The sequence below is a fragment of the Maniola hyperantus genome, chromosome 27 (assembly GCF_902806685.2).
Source record: "Maniola hyperantus chromosome 27, iAphHyp1.2, whole genome shotgun sequence".
Classification (NCBI taxonomy): Eukaryota; Metazoa; Arthropoda; class Insecta; order Lepidoptera; family Nymphalidae; genus Maniola; species Maniola hyperantus.
Genome location: NC_048562.1, coordinates 4,137,552 through 4,153,018, shown reverse-complemented (window position 1 = coordinate 4,153,018; position 15,467 = coordinate 4,137,552). Strand labels below are relative to the sequence as shown.

Below are 15,467 nucleotides of genomic sequence, written 5' to 3'. Positions count from 1 at the left end.
GGGCAGTCATTGGCACATTCATTCAATGGCTGGTGGACAAGAAAAATGGTATTTTACAAAAGAGCAACTACAGAACTCGCCAAGCAGAAAATGCTGTTTAGATGCAGATAAAGAGCTAGCCTATCGCCAACAGGCCGCGAACCTAATCCAGGATATGGGCCAGCGGCTTCAAGTGTATCCTTTTTGATTGATAAAGTTCAATGTTTTTGTCGAGTCATGTGGCTGAAACGTGCAAACGGAGTATTTATAGTGGTTTTATTTATGAAAAATAGTGATTAAACGGTCTAAATATCGTTTGTGTGAAGTGCTAAAGTGTTTTATTCGAGTTTGGAGTCGAAATGTGTGACGAAACACGGTGTTTTCTGACGGCGTCAGTCAAGTCACTTTCGCTCGATCGCCTGGGAAATCCCGTGAGTAATCTCGATTTCTAAAGGTAAACGCACGTAGTACATATTGTTTTGGAGCGTTGAAATAGTATATAACGTTATATATAGGTTATGGTCGCATGGTTCGAGCTATTTTTTGGGTCATCGCACTTTGACAGCTGTGTAGGACGCCTGCGCGATGACGTAGGATCGACCTGTCTGGTTCTAAATTTAAAACGGCACGAACGATTTGCGCGGCAAAAGGCGCGTAAGACTACCAGGTAAATGACTCTGTAAACATACATTGAAGTGTTTTGCATTTATTGTATGATAAATAACTGTTAAACAGATGTTGTGAGTCATTCCGTTGATGAGTACAGTTATATTAATGGTAGACTGGTTTTCACAAGTACTTTTGTGTGATTACGCACAAGTTACAATGCAAAATAACAAGAGATAGCTATAGATAAGTAATGACCTTTAGGTTCTGGAAAATTGTTGTGAAACAATGTATAGACGTAATAAGTATGTAATATCATTCAAAACAATCTAAGTGCACTATTCATAGTACATAGTAGCCTTATGATAATAATTTCTTATGCAGCTCCTACCTACATCATTGTCCTGTAAACTGGATAATGAATTCAAGCGACAGACCATTTCATGAAAAAGCTTTTATACGTAAGAGTTCTCCATAATGTTCTCAAAGGTTTCAAAGTATGCCAATCCACACTTGGCCAACTTGGTGAACCATGGCCTAAACCCTTCACATATTTTGTCCTTTCCTTGTGAGGTACGGAACCCTAAAAAAAACCAGATTATACTTGTAATATCATCTGGATGGATTTAGGTTTTCATAAATTCTAATGGTCGAGGATAAAAAGTAGCCTGTCACTCACCAGGTTTGGAACAGGTTTGAAGGGCATCCCGATTTTTCAATTTTATCCATAGTTTCCCTAACTTTAAACTTTAATAAATAAAAAACCTGATATTGCTGATCTGTGTAAAGCCAAAAGAAGAGAAAAAAACTGGCCAAGTGCGAGTCAGGCTCGCGCAATGAGGGTTCCGTACTACAGTCGTATTTTTTGACATTTTGCAGGATAATTCAAAAACTATGATACATATAAATAAATAAAAATCTGTTTTAGAATGCACAGGTGAAGACCTTTCATATGATACCCCACTTGATATAGTTATCTTACTTAGAAAATTGAAAATACTAATTATTAGTTCATGACCACAATTTAATTTTTTTTTGTGTGATCTAACCCTAAATTCACGGTTTTCAGATTTTCCCCAAATGTCATAAGATCTACCTACCTGCCAAATTTCATGATTCTAGGTCAAGGGGAAGTACCCTGTAGATTTCTTGACAGACAGACGGACAGACAGACAGACAGACAGACAACAAAGAGATCCTATAAGGGTTCCGTTTTTCCTTTTGAGGTACGGAACCCTAAAAAAAACATTGTGAAATGACTTTCAGTAGTTAATTTTATTTTTAGTTCAATACCTTCAAAAGTGTTAAAGATAAGTCAACTCAATATAAATGCATATAACAATGAGTCATTCGACAAGTACTCCTGTAATTGCATGAGTCACCTGTGTTTGTTTGACTTTATATTTTTTTTGATAACCATGACCAATTTCTTATCAGTGTTTTGTTGGTTTGCCTGTTGCTTTGTCATTTAAGTTGATTTATAGCTTTCCTGCTGTTTCAAGGGCAGACAGACATAAACTAACTAGCCAATTACCGTCTTACAGCCCTACTTAGAGTCACTTAATCATCACTTAAGTTTAGTTAAAACAAGCTATACCTATCTCTCACATAAATTTGTCTCGTTTTAAATCAATGTTAAGTAACGATAAGCGACTCTGAGTATGGGGCTTAGTGAACTAAAGCGAGGCAACTCGCGGTTTGATCCTGAAACGACGATATGTCAAATATTAAGGCGAAATGGGATTAAGGTTCTACAATACAAATAATTCACTTGATAAAACAAATTACCAGACAAATAGTTATTTCATAAAATACTACTTGACAAACAGTTGATTTTTTTATTTTATTTTTTTATTTATTCAGATACAAGTTAGCCCTAGACTGCAATCTCACCTGGTGGTAAGTGATGATGCAGTCTAAGATGATAGCGGGCTAACCTGGAAGGGGTATGGCAGTTTTTTTTTTATTAAACTAAATACCACTTTGGTTTCTACACGGCATTGTACCGGAACGCTAAATCTCTTGGCGGCACGGCTTTGTCGGTAGGGTGGTACTACTAGCCACGGCCAAAGCCTCCCACCAGACCAGACCAGAAATTTTAGAAATTATAAAATTCCAAACCCCTGCCAGGAATCGAACCCGGGACCTCCCACTATTAAGACCACAGCGCTCACCACTGCGCCAGGGAGGTCGTCAAAAAATTGTGTTAGTTAGTAAAACAACAAATAGCATATTATTTTTTTAATAAAATGCCCTCTCACTATAAATTAAGTTTATGATATTATAAAACAGGCACATAGAACTTAGGCTGCAAGAGCGAGCGAAGCGAGCTCGGGACTCAGGGCACTCCGACTCTGATGGGTTAGGTTAGAAGGGCATCCCCATGTTTGTAGAGTATGTACTAGCTGATGCCCGCGACTTCGTCCGTGTGGAATTAGTTTTTAAAAATCCAGTGGAAACTCTTTGACTTTCCGGGATAAAAAGTAGCATATGTGTCAACCCAAGGTATAATCTATCTCCATTCCTAATTTCATCCAAATCCGTTCAGCCGTTTTTGCGTGATTGAATAACAAACATCCAAACATCCACACTTTCACATTTATTATATTAGTGGGATTAGAAGGATTTGTCAAATGATTTTTTAATTTTTTTTGTAAAATGATATGTCTGCGGAATACAACGTTTGTGATTTGATTAGTTTTTGAAACTTTTTTGGTGAAATGATCATTTGTTATACGTTTTTTGTTGATTACCATATGTAGTAAACCATTTTTATTAATTGAATTGTATTTATACTGAAATAATAACTTTAAGCCATAATTCGCAGGTACCAAGATATTTCCTTAACCAGTGTCCCTACAGATCTCAGTTATGTATAAACACAGCCATTGTGTACATGCACCGCTTCTACGCGTTCCATTCCTTCACACAGTTCCACAGGAATGCCATCGCTGCTGCTGCGCTGTTCCTCGCCGCGAAGGTAACTATTCTTCTTCTTCTCTTCTTTGGTGGCTTTTTGTTTGGCCACTACTATAGCTGTTGCAGCCAATATTAAATCCATACTAATATTATAAACCTAATGCCCACGAGCGTATTCCTATGCGTGGATTTAGGTTTTTAAAAATCCTGCGGGAACTCATTGATTTTCCGGGTTAAAAAGTAGCCTATGTCCTTCCCCGGTATGCAATCTGTATCTGTACCAAATTTCATCAAAATTGGTTGAACGGTTGGGCCGTGAAAAACTAGCAGACAGACACACAGACACACTTTCGCATTTATAATATTAGTATGGACGTATGGATAGGCAAACGTTTGAACATTATCACACCAGATGGAAAGCGATGATGTGGCCTAAGATGGGACGCGTTTGCCTAGAAGATGCCTATTCACTCTTTTTGGTTTGTTTGGTTGGTTGGTTGGTTTGGTATTTTTTTGTTAAGAAAACTATTATAATATGGATGATGGCTACTATTACATCTGTTGCAGCCAATATTAAATCCATGCTAATATTATAAGCTAGCTGGCTCCTTTTTATCCTGGAAAATCAAAGAGTTCCCACAGGATTTTTGAAAACCTAAATCCACGCGGACGAAGCCGCTGGCATTATTTAGTCTAGTATATTATAAATGCGAAAGTGTGTGTCTGTCTGCTAGCTTTTCACGGCCCAATAGTTAGTTCCCACGGGATTTTAAAAACTTAAATCCACGTGGTCATAGTCACGGGCATCTAGTATTTTAAATGTTGTCTACACTTATTATCGGTATACATATCAGTGTGTGTTCGTGTGTAAGTCATGTAGTAAACGTTAAATATGTGTATTGTAAGTGTTCCTAATTAATTAAATAAAATAAATTTTATATTTTTTTATTTAAGGTGGAGGAACAGCCTCGGAAATTAGAATATGTGATAAAGGTGGCCCATGTCTGCCTCCACAGAGGTGAAGGTGTCAATGCACTCACCTCTGAACAGTACCAAGAACAGGTGAGTGGATCATTTTATTTTTTTGGAAATATTTTTATAAATATGTAAAGTAGTAAAAATATGGGTGGAAACAAACTTTTAACATGCAAATGAGTTGAATCGAATATCGCTATTGTCTTGAAAAATTGATTAGTTTGGTTAGAATACTATTTTAAGTGTTTGTTTAGTTAGTATAGTAATCTCCATAGTTACTAATATAGAATGAATGAAATGCCATTTACAGTACTGCTCCTGAAGAGAAAAAGTTGCATTCAATTATTTCTCTTGACTAATATTCTTTAAAAAAATGTAAATTCTAGCACACACTGTGGTCAACCTTGAGCAGATTTTACTGTCAAAATTTTTGTTATTGCTAAAGCTCAAAATTCAACTTATGAAATTGTAAACTGTTTTAACTGTATGCGATCTGACAGTTACAACAGTAAACAGAAAACAGTAGCGTAGGACATAATTTTTTTACAAAAAAAGTATCAAAAGCCTTTTATTCCAGGCCCAGGACCTTGTATTCAACGAGAATGTCCTACTACAGACCTTAGGTTTCGATGTAGCGATCGACCATCCGCACACTCATGTGGTGCGGACCTGCCACCTTGTAAAAGGTGAGCGTGTACGATAGGTCATGCTACCGCCGCGGCTGAAACACGAATGGCCCGTTTGCGCCACGGCCGAGTCGTTTTATTGCGCGGCTGGTGGAGGGGTGACTTTGGACTGTTTTTTTTTAATTTTCGTAAGATTTTGACTTTCGTTTTGAGAGCTTATGAAGCTCTATGTTTTTAAACTAACTTTTACCTACGACTTTACTTTATTATCCGTTTATTAATTTCTACTCTAATGATTTTATCGCTTCACAGTGTAAGTACCTATGTTTGACTATATTATGCATATCTATAATGGTTTGGTATTGTAAAAGTTCTGTCAAAAATCAAGGGTAATGCTTCTATCACATACACGGAACACCTAAGCTGATTCATAGTTCAATCATCACATATGCTGGCATAAAAAAATTCTTTAACGCATATGACTTTGATTAAATAGAATATAGTCTGCGACAGTTGTATGAAGCGGGGGACGCTTCGCACACCCACACGTCACCCCCGCTCGCCCGCACTGGGTTAGAGCGGGGGCTGTGCGGGGCGTTCTCTCCCCGATTGCCATTTCAACCTGTCACGTACTATACATTCGTCAGCCTGTGGACGTCCATTGTTGGACATTTTCATTCCAGATTTCCAGAATAATAGTTAAATGTCCATAAATTAATTTCAGACATTTTTCTATAATTAATATATATAGGTAGTGTTTTTTCAAAAATTCAAAAATATTTATTTCGGTAGAACAATTTTACATAGTACGTAGAAATTGGGACGATCCCATAAGTGACTAGTATTGCTACTAGTACTTGTGGCAGGCGCTCTTCCATAACATCTAATAATCAATTGAAATAAATATTAAGTAGTTATTATATTATGTTTTTTACTTACAAAATAAGTGCATTTACATTTAACGGAAGAACAGACAAAGATTTCCGTAATATACAGTATGTTTCAAAACGAAAGTCAAAACGTGTGACAATTCAAAGGCATACCCGAAATCCGCGTAGACAAGGCCGTGCGACGCACCTAAAAGAAACCGACCAACTGGCCAAGTATCACTTTATTCTACTACTACTATACAAGGTATGTATAACCGTTGAAATGTATGTGTGTGTGTCATTTCCATCTACACTCATCATCATTTTTTTCGAATGTGCTGTGAATATAGTTTTTTTGGTTACCATTTGTTAAAAAATTTCATTAGGTGTGTATGTGTGTAATCAAAATTAGAATTTTTCCAATTTTCACTATACTACACAACAATTGACATTGTTTTGCCAAATAAAAAAACTGACTTGATTTATTTATCAAAGCAAAAACGGTTTTTATATAAATAAAACACGCTGTATGTCAAATGGTAACTCAAAAAGTTTTTTTTTAGTAATAAGTAGTATTTTAACTCATGATTTAATTTTTGGACCAAAACATCACTTTTTGATTATGTCAAGAAAAAATCAAAGAATATTTGATTTCTCTACTAAGAAAGCATGACTGCGTCTTTCATTCTTTTCTTTGATTGTTTAATTCTAGATATCTATTCCAGATAGTAATCAATTCATAAGATTGGTCACACTGCTCTAAAACATAATATACCATATTCCATACTTATATATTACAATGTGCTTCTATAACAAAACATATACTTAAATAGCTATGAAATATAGAGAATCCACCCTAGACTTTGTGTTTTTTTTTAGAATTTTCAATCAGAATCTCATTTCAATTTTTTTAATTAACAGCCCCCAAGGATCTGGCGCAGACATCATACTTTATGGCGTCAAACAGTCTGCACCTGACCACTATGTGTCTGCAGTACAGGCCGACGGTGGTTGCGTGTTTCTGCATACATTTGGCTTCGAAATGGAGTAACTGGGCAGTAAGTTACACTAAATAATTATTGATTTACCCTCTGACCACTTTGTATCTAGAACTCTAGACAGGCTTATAATGCCTTTGCCGGACAGCTCGTGAAGTTGCAGCGAAAAGAACTACAAAGAGGGTAGTTCGCTATTGCCCTTGACAGCTCGAACTTCATCTCTCGCAGCACCGCAGTCCCGTCGTGACCACGACCCGTGCAATCGGGTTGAAATATCGACAAATAAAAATGCCAAATTAATCGTGGTATGTACCCGTTATGTACATTAAAATAGTCTTATAATGGTCACCATTTATTGCGTCAAAAAGTTTGCTGTGATGCAAGGCCGACAGTGGTCGCGTGTTTTCGCATATATTTGTCTTTGGACTGAAGTAACTGGGTGGTAAGTTACATTAAAAATAGTTTATTGATCATTCGTGACCATTATTCGACTGGTCAAGCTTATAATGGTCGTCACTTTATGACGTCAAACAGTCTTCGTCTGACCACTAAGTGTCTACGTACAGGACTACGGTGGTCGCGTGTTTCTCATAATATATTTGGCTTTGGACGGGAGTAACTATCCAGCACCCCAATTGTGTAAGAATAACCATTTCATGGCTATCGCAATCGTCAAGAAATTCTGCCATTTGATTGGTTGATTCGCTGTTTACATTTTTTCACAGCCAATCAAAGGGCAGATTTCTTGACGATTGCGATAGCCATGAAATGGTTATTCTTACACAATTGGGGGGCAGTTACTCCATCCGGTGAGTTACATAAAAAATAATTTATTTTGCTAAAAACACTAATTCAAAAAGCAATAATACAATAGCAAGAAAGTTTTTTTTTGCTATTGTATCAAAATTGTAGTGTATGTATTGAGTGAGATATCAAATGAAAGAGAAGAAAATTCTGAGTTCATAAATATACTTATATAATATACAATATAGTTCGTAAAACCGGTAGACGTTGGGGTCTCAAGGTGCTGAAATGGCGACCTCGCACAGGAAGACGCAGCGTTGGACGGACGACATCAGACGAGTCGTAGGGAGCCGCTAGATTCAGGCGGCGCAAGGACACGGCGTGTGGAAGTCCCTAAAAGATGTCCAGCAGTGGACGTCTATCGGTTGATGATGATGATGAAGTATAAACATAGTATGATGTTAAAATACACCAAGTGACAGAAAGATAATTTTTACTATATTTCAGCTTTTATGGATATTACTACTAGCACCATCTAGCGGAGGTTTTCACCACCCCACCAGTTTCGTGTTTTGAGGAGTAGTAGTCTGGTTTTGTGCTGTTGCATTTTAATTTTTTAACCGACTTCAAAAAAAGGAGGAGGTTCTCAATTCGTCGGAATCTTTTTTTTATTTATTTTTTATTTTTTATTTTTTATGTATGTTCCCCGATTACTCAAAAACGCCTGGACCGATTTTGAAAATTCTTTTTTTGTTTGAAAGGGTATACTTCAAAGTTGGTCCCATTTCAATTTGGTGAAGATCTGATGAACATCTTCGAAGATAGATACTGGAACTCCTCAACGGATAAGAGTAAATTGCTCGCGATCAGTGTAATAGCTTAGTAAACAGTAGATTTTTAACCAGTCATAGCATAATTCCATGGGGCCACTAAAAATTGTGAAATAAAATTTTTTTACAAAAAAAATAAAAACCGACTTCGTTACATAAACACTAAAAATTTAAAAATAATTTAATTTATTACCGAATATATTATGTATACAAGAGTTAATATAGTTCCATAATAATATTTTTTGGGGTCGGTGCCAATGAGGTGCCATTGTGGAGTCCCATAAAAATATGAAGTCTAGACGATTCGCGCAGCTAAAGCTAATTGGCACCGGCACCAAAAAGTATTATTATGGAACTATAATAACTCTTGTATACATAATATATTCGGTAATAAATTAAATTATTTTTCAATTTTTAGTGTTTATGTAACGAAGTCGGTTTTTATTTTTTTTGTTACTTGAATGTAAACTCTAAACCTTTCCAATAAAGGTGTATTTCATTTGCCCTAGATCCCCCAATCGCACGAAGGCAGGCACTGGTTCTCGTACGTGGACCGGAGTGTGACCACGGAGCTCTTGGAGCGGCTAACAGCTGAGTTCCTGCACATATTCGACAAGTGCCCGTCCAGGCTCAAGCGGAAGATGATGACTATGTCCAACAGTGAGTACATTTGTGTTATATATTATACTAGTAGGGTGCTTGGGTGCGCGGACCACTGAAGTGGTCCGCGAGCATGCAGCGTTGGTTTTTCAAAATGTGGACTTTATTTGCCATACATTTTCTATGGAAAAATAAATTCCGCCATCTTGAATTTTTTTTCTATTCATCAAGTAGACCTTTGGATCCTGATCATCTTTTGCGAAAAAAGTGCTCTTCTATCTTTTATACTCTCCGAGATAGACACCGACGAAGTTTGTATGGCAGCCATCTTTTTTTCGCCATTTTGAATTTTTTTTCAGCTCATTGGCAATTGGATGGCGTTTCGAATGACATTTGCTCGAGCACCTCCCACCTATCTTCAATACCTTAAGCGTGCTCTTCACCCGTCTCCGAAATCCTCAATCATCAGCTCTCCTTATTTTTCCTCCGAATGAATTTTTGTCTTCTATACGAAACCATCAGTCTAAAAATTTTTTTTCATACAAAAATGTTCAGGAGAGGTGATCAATGAGTGAGTCAGTCAGTCAATCAGTGAATCAGCACGAACAGCTATATATATATTAATGTTACTATAGTCCGCGACAGGTTGAGATGGGAATCGGAGTATGAGGCGTGAAGACCGCCCCGCACACCCGCACAACCCCCGCACTAACCCGGTGCAGGCGAGCAAGTTCTTCTTCTTTGGGGCTATACAGGTCCTTGCTATCCCTGTATCACTGCGACCATCTCCGATCTATTGTGTTTGCCTCCACTTCACACTTCCTTGTCAAATCCTGTGGCCGCCAAATACAGCAGCACCTTCTTGACTGGAATTGAAGTAACATCCTCAGGTGTGCTATCCTCTCCCTAGGTGGACGCTACGCTTGTGCATCAGAGCAGGGCAGAAGCAGATAAATGCGTCGGAGTCTCGGGAGACTCGCGGCACAGTCTGCAGGTGTCCGAGCCCTGGAGCTTAAGGTTATACATGTGCCTTTTCAGGCCACAGTGACCTGTTAAAGCTCGCACCAGGATGCACAGATTACTCCTGTTAAGCGCCAGCACCTCAGATGCTACCTTAGGCGAGCAGGTTACTATAAATATATTGGGAGGCATAAAGAAGAACTTTACGAGCCTGAGAAGTGAAATATTAATTTGTTGTAATTGTCAACAGGTGGTAGTTCCCCGCACTCCAATGCGCATCCCTCCGGCTCGGGTGTCGCGAACTCGCCGTTCGACAAAAAACATTCGCTCGTCAACAGCGACGAGATCGACAAGTCATTTGATAAAGGTATGTACAGTACAGTATTTAAAAGTCCCTCGGCGCGCTATGGTGCGAGCTATGTTGGGTATCACTAAAAAAAAACAAAAAAAAAAACTCAAGGATAAAATCCGGAACGAGGAAATTCGCAGAAGAACAAAAGCGACCGACATGGCTCAAAGGATTAGCGGGCTGAAGTGGCAAGGGGCAGATTTTTTTTTCATAGATATAGCGAGCAAACGTGCAGGCGGGTCACCTGATGTTAAGTGATTACCGCCGCCCATGAACATTTGCAGCACCAGAGGAGCCGCCGATGCGTTGCCGGCCTTTTAGGAATTCGTTAGTCCGCCCCTTGAATAACCCCATGTTATAATCTAGTGGGAACACCGCCGATGGGAGTTGGTTCCATAGTTTGCACGTGCGTGGAAAGAATGATCTGGCGCAACGGACGTTCGAAGTGCACCAGACACCCAGATGGTGAGGGTGAAATTCTTTACGGTGGCGCGCAAAAGGTCATGTCTGTCCCAGAACCGACGGCCGATGGGGCAGACGTGTTCTGGAGTGGAGACCGCGTACCGGTAAGCGCAGTGTGGGCCGACCCCCAGCCCGCTGGACCTGAAGAAGGTGGTGGGGAGCGGATGGATGAGGAAGGCGGAGGACCGTGTTTGGTGGCGCGCTATTGGACAGGCCTATGTCCAGCAATGGACGCAAACAGGCTGATGGATTGGATTGGATGTACAGTACGCGACCGACAGTAATATACTCCTTTAAAAGGAGAAAGCAGATTTGTAGAGCGTTGTCACTGTCGTTGAGACTAACAAAACGTCATATAGGTGTACTAAAGGGAGATCTCCCACCGAGTGGTTGGTTGTGCTCGGTAGCGCCAGCTGGGCCGACGGTTGTGTCTTGAAACTTCTTTATATAGTCCAGATTGCAGAAAACTCCGTTATTGCGAGTACTGTCGGCGGTACACTTGTTCGGGACTACGTCATGAAATGTTATCGATTCAATAGCGCCATTTAGTTTCTAGGTATGAGTGACAGAGACAACGCTCTACAAAGCCGAAACGTCATTCTAAAGGCCGATGTAAATTACTTTTTGCCGCGTATTTTTTATGTTACAGCAGGATTTGAACTACAACCATCACACTAATATTATAAAGGCGAAAGTGTATTTGTTTGTCCTTCAATCACGTCGTAATAGAGCATCGGATGGATGTGATTTTTCGCATGGGTATAGTTAGACCTGGAGAGTGACATAGGCCACTTTTTATAACGGAAAATGAAAAAGTTCCCACAGAATCAGTACCCTTATTATAAATGCGAAAGTGTGTTTGTTTGTTGGTTTGTCCTTCAATCACGTCGCAACGGTACAATGGATTGACGTGATTTGTTGCATGGGTATAGATAAAGACCTGGAAAATGACATAGGCTAATCTTTATTCCGGAAAATCAAAGAGTTCCCACGGGATTTTCAAAAAACTATTTCCACGCGAACGAAGTCGCGGGCATCAGCTAGTAAATAATATGGAAAAGATTTTCCTTTGGTTTTTACAAACTAACTAAAAATCGATTTGAATTAACGGACGACTTACTCCACAGAGTACGAGCGCGAGAGACGTCGTCAACTCCCCCCGGTCCCGGGCGGGTACGTGCCCGCCACGACCGCGCAACCCGCGCCGCAACCGCAGAAGATAGACTACAACCTGTATAGAGAGAAGCGGGAGAGAGAGGAGAGAGAGCGGCGGGAGGAGAGAGAGAGACGGCAACAGGTAACTAGTTCATCACAGGGTGACGTCATCGTAAAAGACTACAATTTTTACAGACAGAAGTGCGAGAGAGATACTGCAACAGGTCAGTAAGCTCCTTATCACACAGTGTATATACACGAGTGACGTCATGTTAAAAGATATATAGAAAGAATCGCAAGAGAGCGGTGGAAGGAGAGAGAAAGAGAGACAGGAACGTCAACATCTAACTAGCTCTTTTACCCACAGAACGCAAACGCGAGAGGTCGTCAAGTCCCACCGGGTCCGAGCGGGTTTGATCCCGCGGCAACCACGCAAAACGCAGCGCAACCGCCGCAGAGAGAAGCCGGAGAGACCGGAGAGAGAAGACAACAGGTAACTAGATCCTTACACCACAGAGTATGTACTTTCGCGGAAGATAAGTCTACAACTTCAGAGAGAGCGGGAGAGAGAGAGAGTTGGGAGCGGTGGGAGGTTAGGGAGAGACTGTAACAGGTAACTAGATTCTTATCACACAGAGTACGACGCAAGGTATCGACTTCTACAAAGAAAGGCGGGTAAAGAAAGAGCGGCGGAGAAGAGAGAGAACGGTGGAAGAAGAGAGAAAGCGGTGGTGGACGAGAGACAAACAACAGCTAACTTACTCTTTAACCCACAGAATGCGAACGCGAGAAGTCGCCAAATACCCCCCGGTCCGAGTGGTTTCGATCCCGCGGCAAACGCGCAACCAACGACAACCGCACAATCTGCAACCCAACCGCCGCAGCCTCTACAGAGAGAAAAGGGAGAGCCTGGAGAGAGGCGACAACAGGTAACTTTCTAGCTCTTTATACCACAGAGTATTTACAGCAGTCACAGAAGATAGATTTCAATCTTTAACTAGGAAAAGAAATATGAGAAACAGCTATGGGAAGAGAGAGTGAGATCGGCGCAGCTAACTAGATCTTTATACCATTGACTACGTCTTCACAAAAGATGGACTACGACTTCTACCTATGATAAGAAATGAGAGAGAAAGCGGTGGGACAAGAAAGACGGCAATAGGTAAGCAACTCCTTCCTACAGTGACGCGAGTGGTGACAGAAGATAGACTACAACTTGTATAGAGAGAAGCGGGAGAGAGAGGAGAGAGAGCGGTGGGAGGAGAGAACGACACAGCAACAGCTAATTAGTCCCTTTACCCACAGAATGCGAACGCGAGAGGTCGTCAAGTCCCATCGGGTCCGAGTGTGTTTGATCCCGCGGTACCCTCTCAATCCGCCGCGCAACCGCCGCAGAGAGAAGGGGTAGAGAGCGGAGAGAGAAAACAACAGGTAACTTATACTACAGAGTATGTACTCACTGACGTTATCGCGGAAGATAGACTACAACTTCTACCTATGGAGAGAAATGAGAGAGAGAGAGCTGTCTGAAGACAGAGATGGCAATAAGCAAGCAACTCCTTAGCCTACAGTGACGCGAGTGATGTCATCGGGAGAGAGAGAGAGAGAGCGGTGGGAGAAGAGAACGAGGCGGCAACGGCTAATTAATCCCTTTACCCACAGAATGCGAACGCGAGAGGTCGTCAAGTCCCACCGGGTCCGAGCGTGTTTGATCCCGCGGCAACCTCGCAACCCGCCGCACAACCGCTGCAGAAGGAAGCGGGAGAGAGCGGAGAGAGAAAACAACAGGTAACTTATACTACATAGTATGTACACAGTGACGTCAACGCGGAAGATAGACTACAACCTCTTCAGAGAGAGGGGAGAGCTGTGGGAGGTTAGGGGGAGACTGTAACAGGTAACCATCTCCTTATCCTACAGAGACGCGAGGATGTCTCTTCTACAGGGAAAAGTGGGAGAGAGAGCGGTGGGAGGAGAGAGTGAGCCGGCAACTGGTAACTAGACCTTAATACCTGACTATGACGTGATTACAGAATATGAACTGCAATTTCTACCTATGGAAATAAATGAGAGAGAGAGAGAGAGCGCTGGGAGGAGAGAGACGGCAATAGGTAAGCAACTCCTTATCGTACAGTGACGCGAGTGATGACTGAAGAACATAGACTACAACCTGTATAGAGAGAAGCGGGAGAGAGAGGAGAGAGAGGGGTGGGAGAAAAGAACGAGTCGGCAACAGGGCAACAGCTAATTAGTCCCTTTATCCACAGAATGCGAACGCGAGAGGTCGTCAAGTCCCACCGGGTCCGAGCGTGTTTGATCCCGCGGCAACCTCGCAACCCGCCGCGCAACCGCTGCAGAGAGAAGCGGGAGAGAGCGGAGAGAGAAAACAACAGGTAACTTATACTACATAGTATGTACACAGTGACGTCATCGCGGAAGATAGACTACATCCTCTTCAGAGAGAGAGAGGAGAGCTGTGGGAGGTTAGGGGGGGGGGGACTGTAACAGGTAAACATCTCCTTATCCCACAGAGACGCGAGGATGTCATCTTCTACAGGGAAAAGTGGGAGAGAGAGCGGTGGGAGGAGAGAGTGAGATGGACACAGGTAACTAGACCTTTATCAGAATACGACGTCATTACAGAATATGGACTACAACTTCTACCTATTGAAATAAATGAGAGAGAGAGCGGTGGGTAGAGAGAGATGGCAACAGGTAAGCAACTCCTTATCCTACAGTGACGCGAGTGATGACTGAAGAAGACTATAACCTGTATAGAAAGAAGCGGGAGAGAGAGCGGTGGGAGAAGAGAACGAGGCAGCAACAGCTAATTAGTCCCTTTACCCACAGAATGCGAACGCGAGAGGTCGTCAAGTCCCACCGGGTCCGAGCGTGTTTGATCCCGCGGCAACCTCGCAACCCGCCGCGCAACCGCTGCAGAGAGAAGGAGGAGAGAGCGGAGAGAGAAGACAACAGGTAACAAGGGACTCAATATCATGATCATATTGCGTCGAAACCTTTGATCAATAAAGTACAAGACATGCAGTCATATACCAAATCTATCAATAGAATAAAACCGGTTAACTGAGGACCTCACGAAGGGCACAAGATATATATTTTTTAATCTTGTTTTATATTTGCATGCTGGCCATTTTAATTTTTTTATTATTAGCGGCAATAAATAAAAATGTGTGAAAATTACTACTCTCTATCTATTACGGTTCATGAGATACAGCCCGTTGACAGACAGACAAACGGAGGCTTGTACCGAACGTACTAATAGGTTGCCGTTGGCACCATTTTTTATTCTAAAGCTGGAACCCTAAAAAGTATCTGATTTGAGTTTATATTTATAGCAGAACCAAAAAAAATTGCATTTACGGCTATTCCAAACG

The 15,467-nt window shown here is 41.1% G+C and overlaps 1 protein-coding gene across 9 annotated transcripts in view; it reads left to right on the top strand.

The window, feature by feature from the left end:
• The first annotated feature begins 25 nt into the window (after nucleotides 1-25).
• Nucleotides 26-15,467, top strand: part of CycT (Cyclin T) — a 39,691-nt gene continuing 24,249 nt past the window's right edge. For 2 of the 9 annotated variants that reach the window (XM_069507873.1, XM_069507869.1), the window contains exons 1-14: nucleotides 26-174; nucleotides 3,448-3,565; nucleotides 4,459-4,566; nucleotides 5,057-5,165; nucleotides 6,896-7,032; nucleotides 9,056-9,206; nucleotides 10,357-10,473; nucleotides 12,045-12,214; nucleotides 12,440-12,565; nucleotides 12,849-13,001; nucleotides 13,378-13,503; nucleotides 13,735-13,860; nucleotides 14,340-14,465; nucleotides 14,923-15,048. In XM_069507873.1, the coding sequence (XP_069363974.1) occupies nucleotides 26-174; nucleotides 3,448-3,565; nucleotides 4,459-4,566; nucleotides 5,057-5,165; nucleotides 6,896-7,032; nucleotides 9,056-9,206; nucleotides 10,357-10,473; nucleotides 12,045-12,214; nucleotides 12,440-12,565; nucleotides 12,849-13,001; nucleotides 13,378-13,503; nucleotides 13,735-13,860; nucleotides 14,340-14,465; nucleotides 14,923-15,048 (1,842 nt within the window). The remainder of the gene's footprint in view (nucleotides 175-3,447; nucleotides 3,566-4,458; nucleotides 4,567-5,056; nucleotides 5,166-6,895; nucleotides 7,033-9,055; nucleotides 9,207-10,356; nucleotides 10,474-12,044; nucleotides 12,215-12,439; nucleotides 12,566-12,848; nucleotides 13,002-13,377; nucleotides 13,504-13,734; nucleotides 13,861-14,339; nucleotides 14,466-14,922; nucleotides 15,049-15,467) is intronic. The other 7 variants (XM_069507871.1, XM_069507872.1, XM_069507870.1 and 4 more) reach the window with 7 other exon arrangements.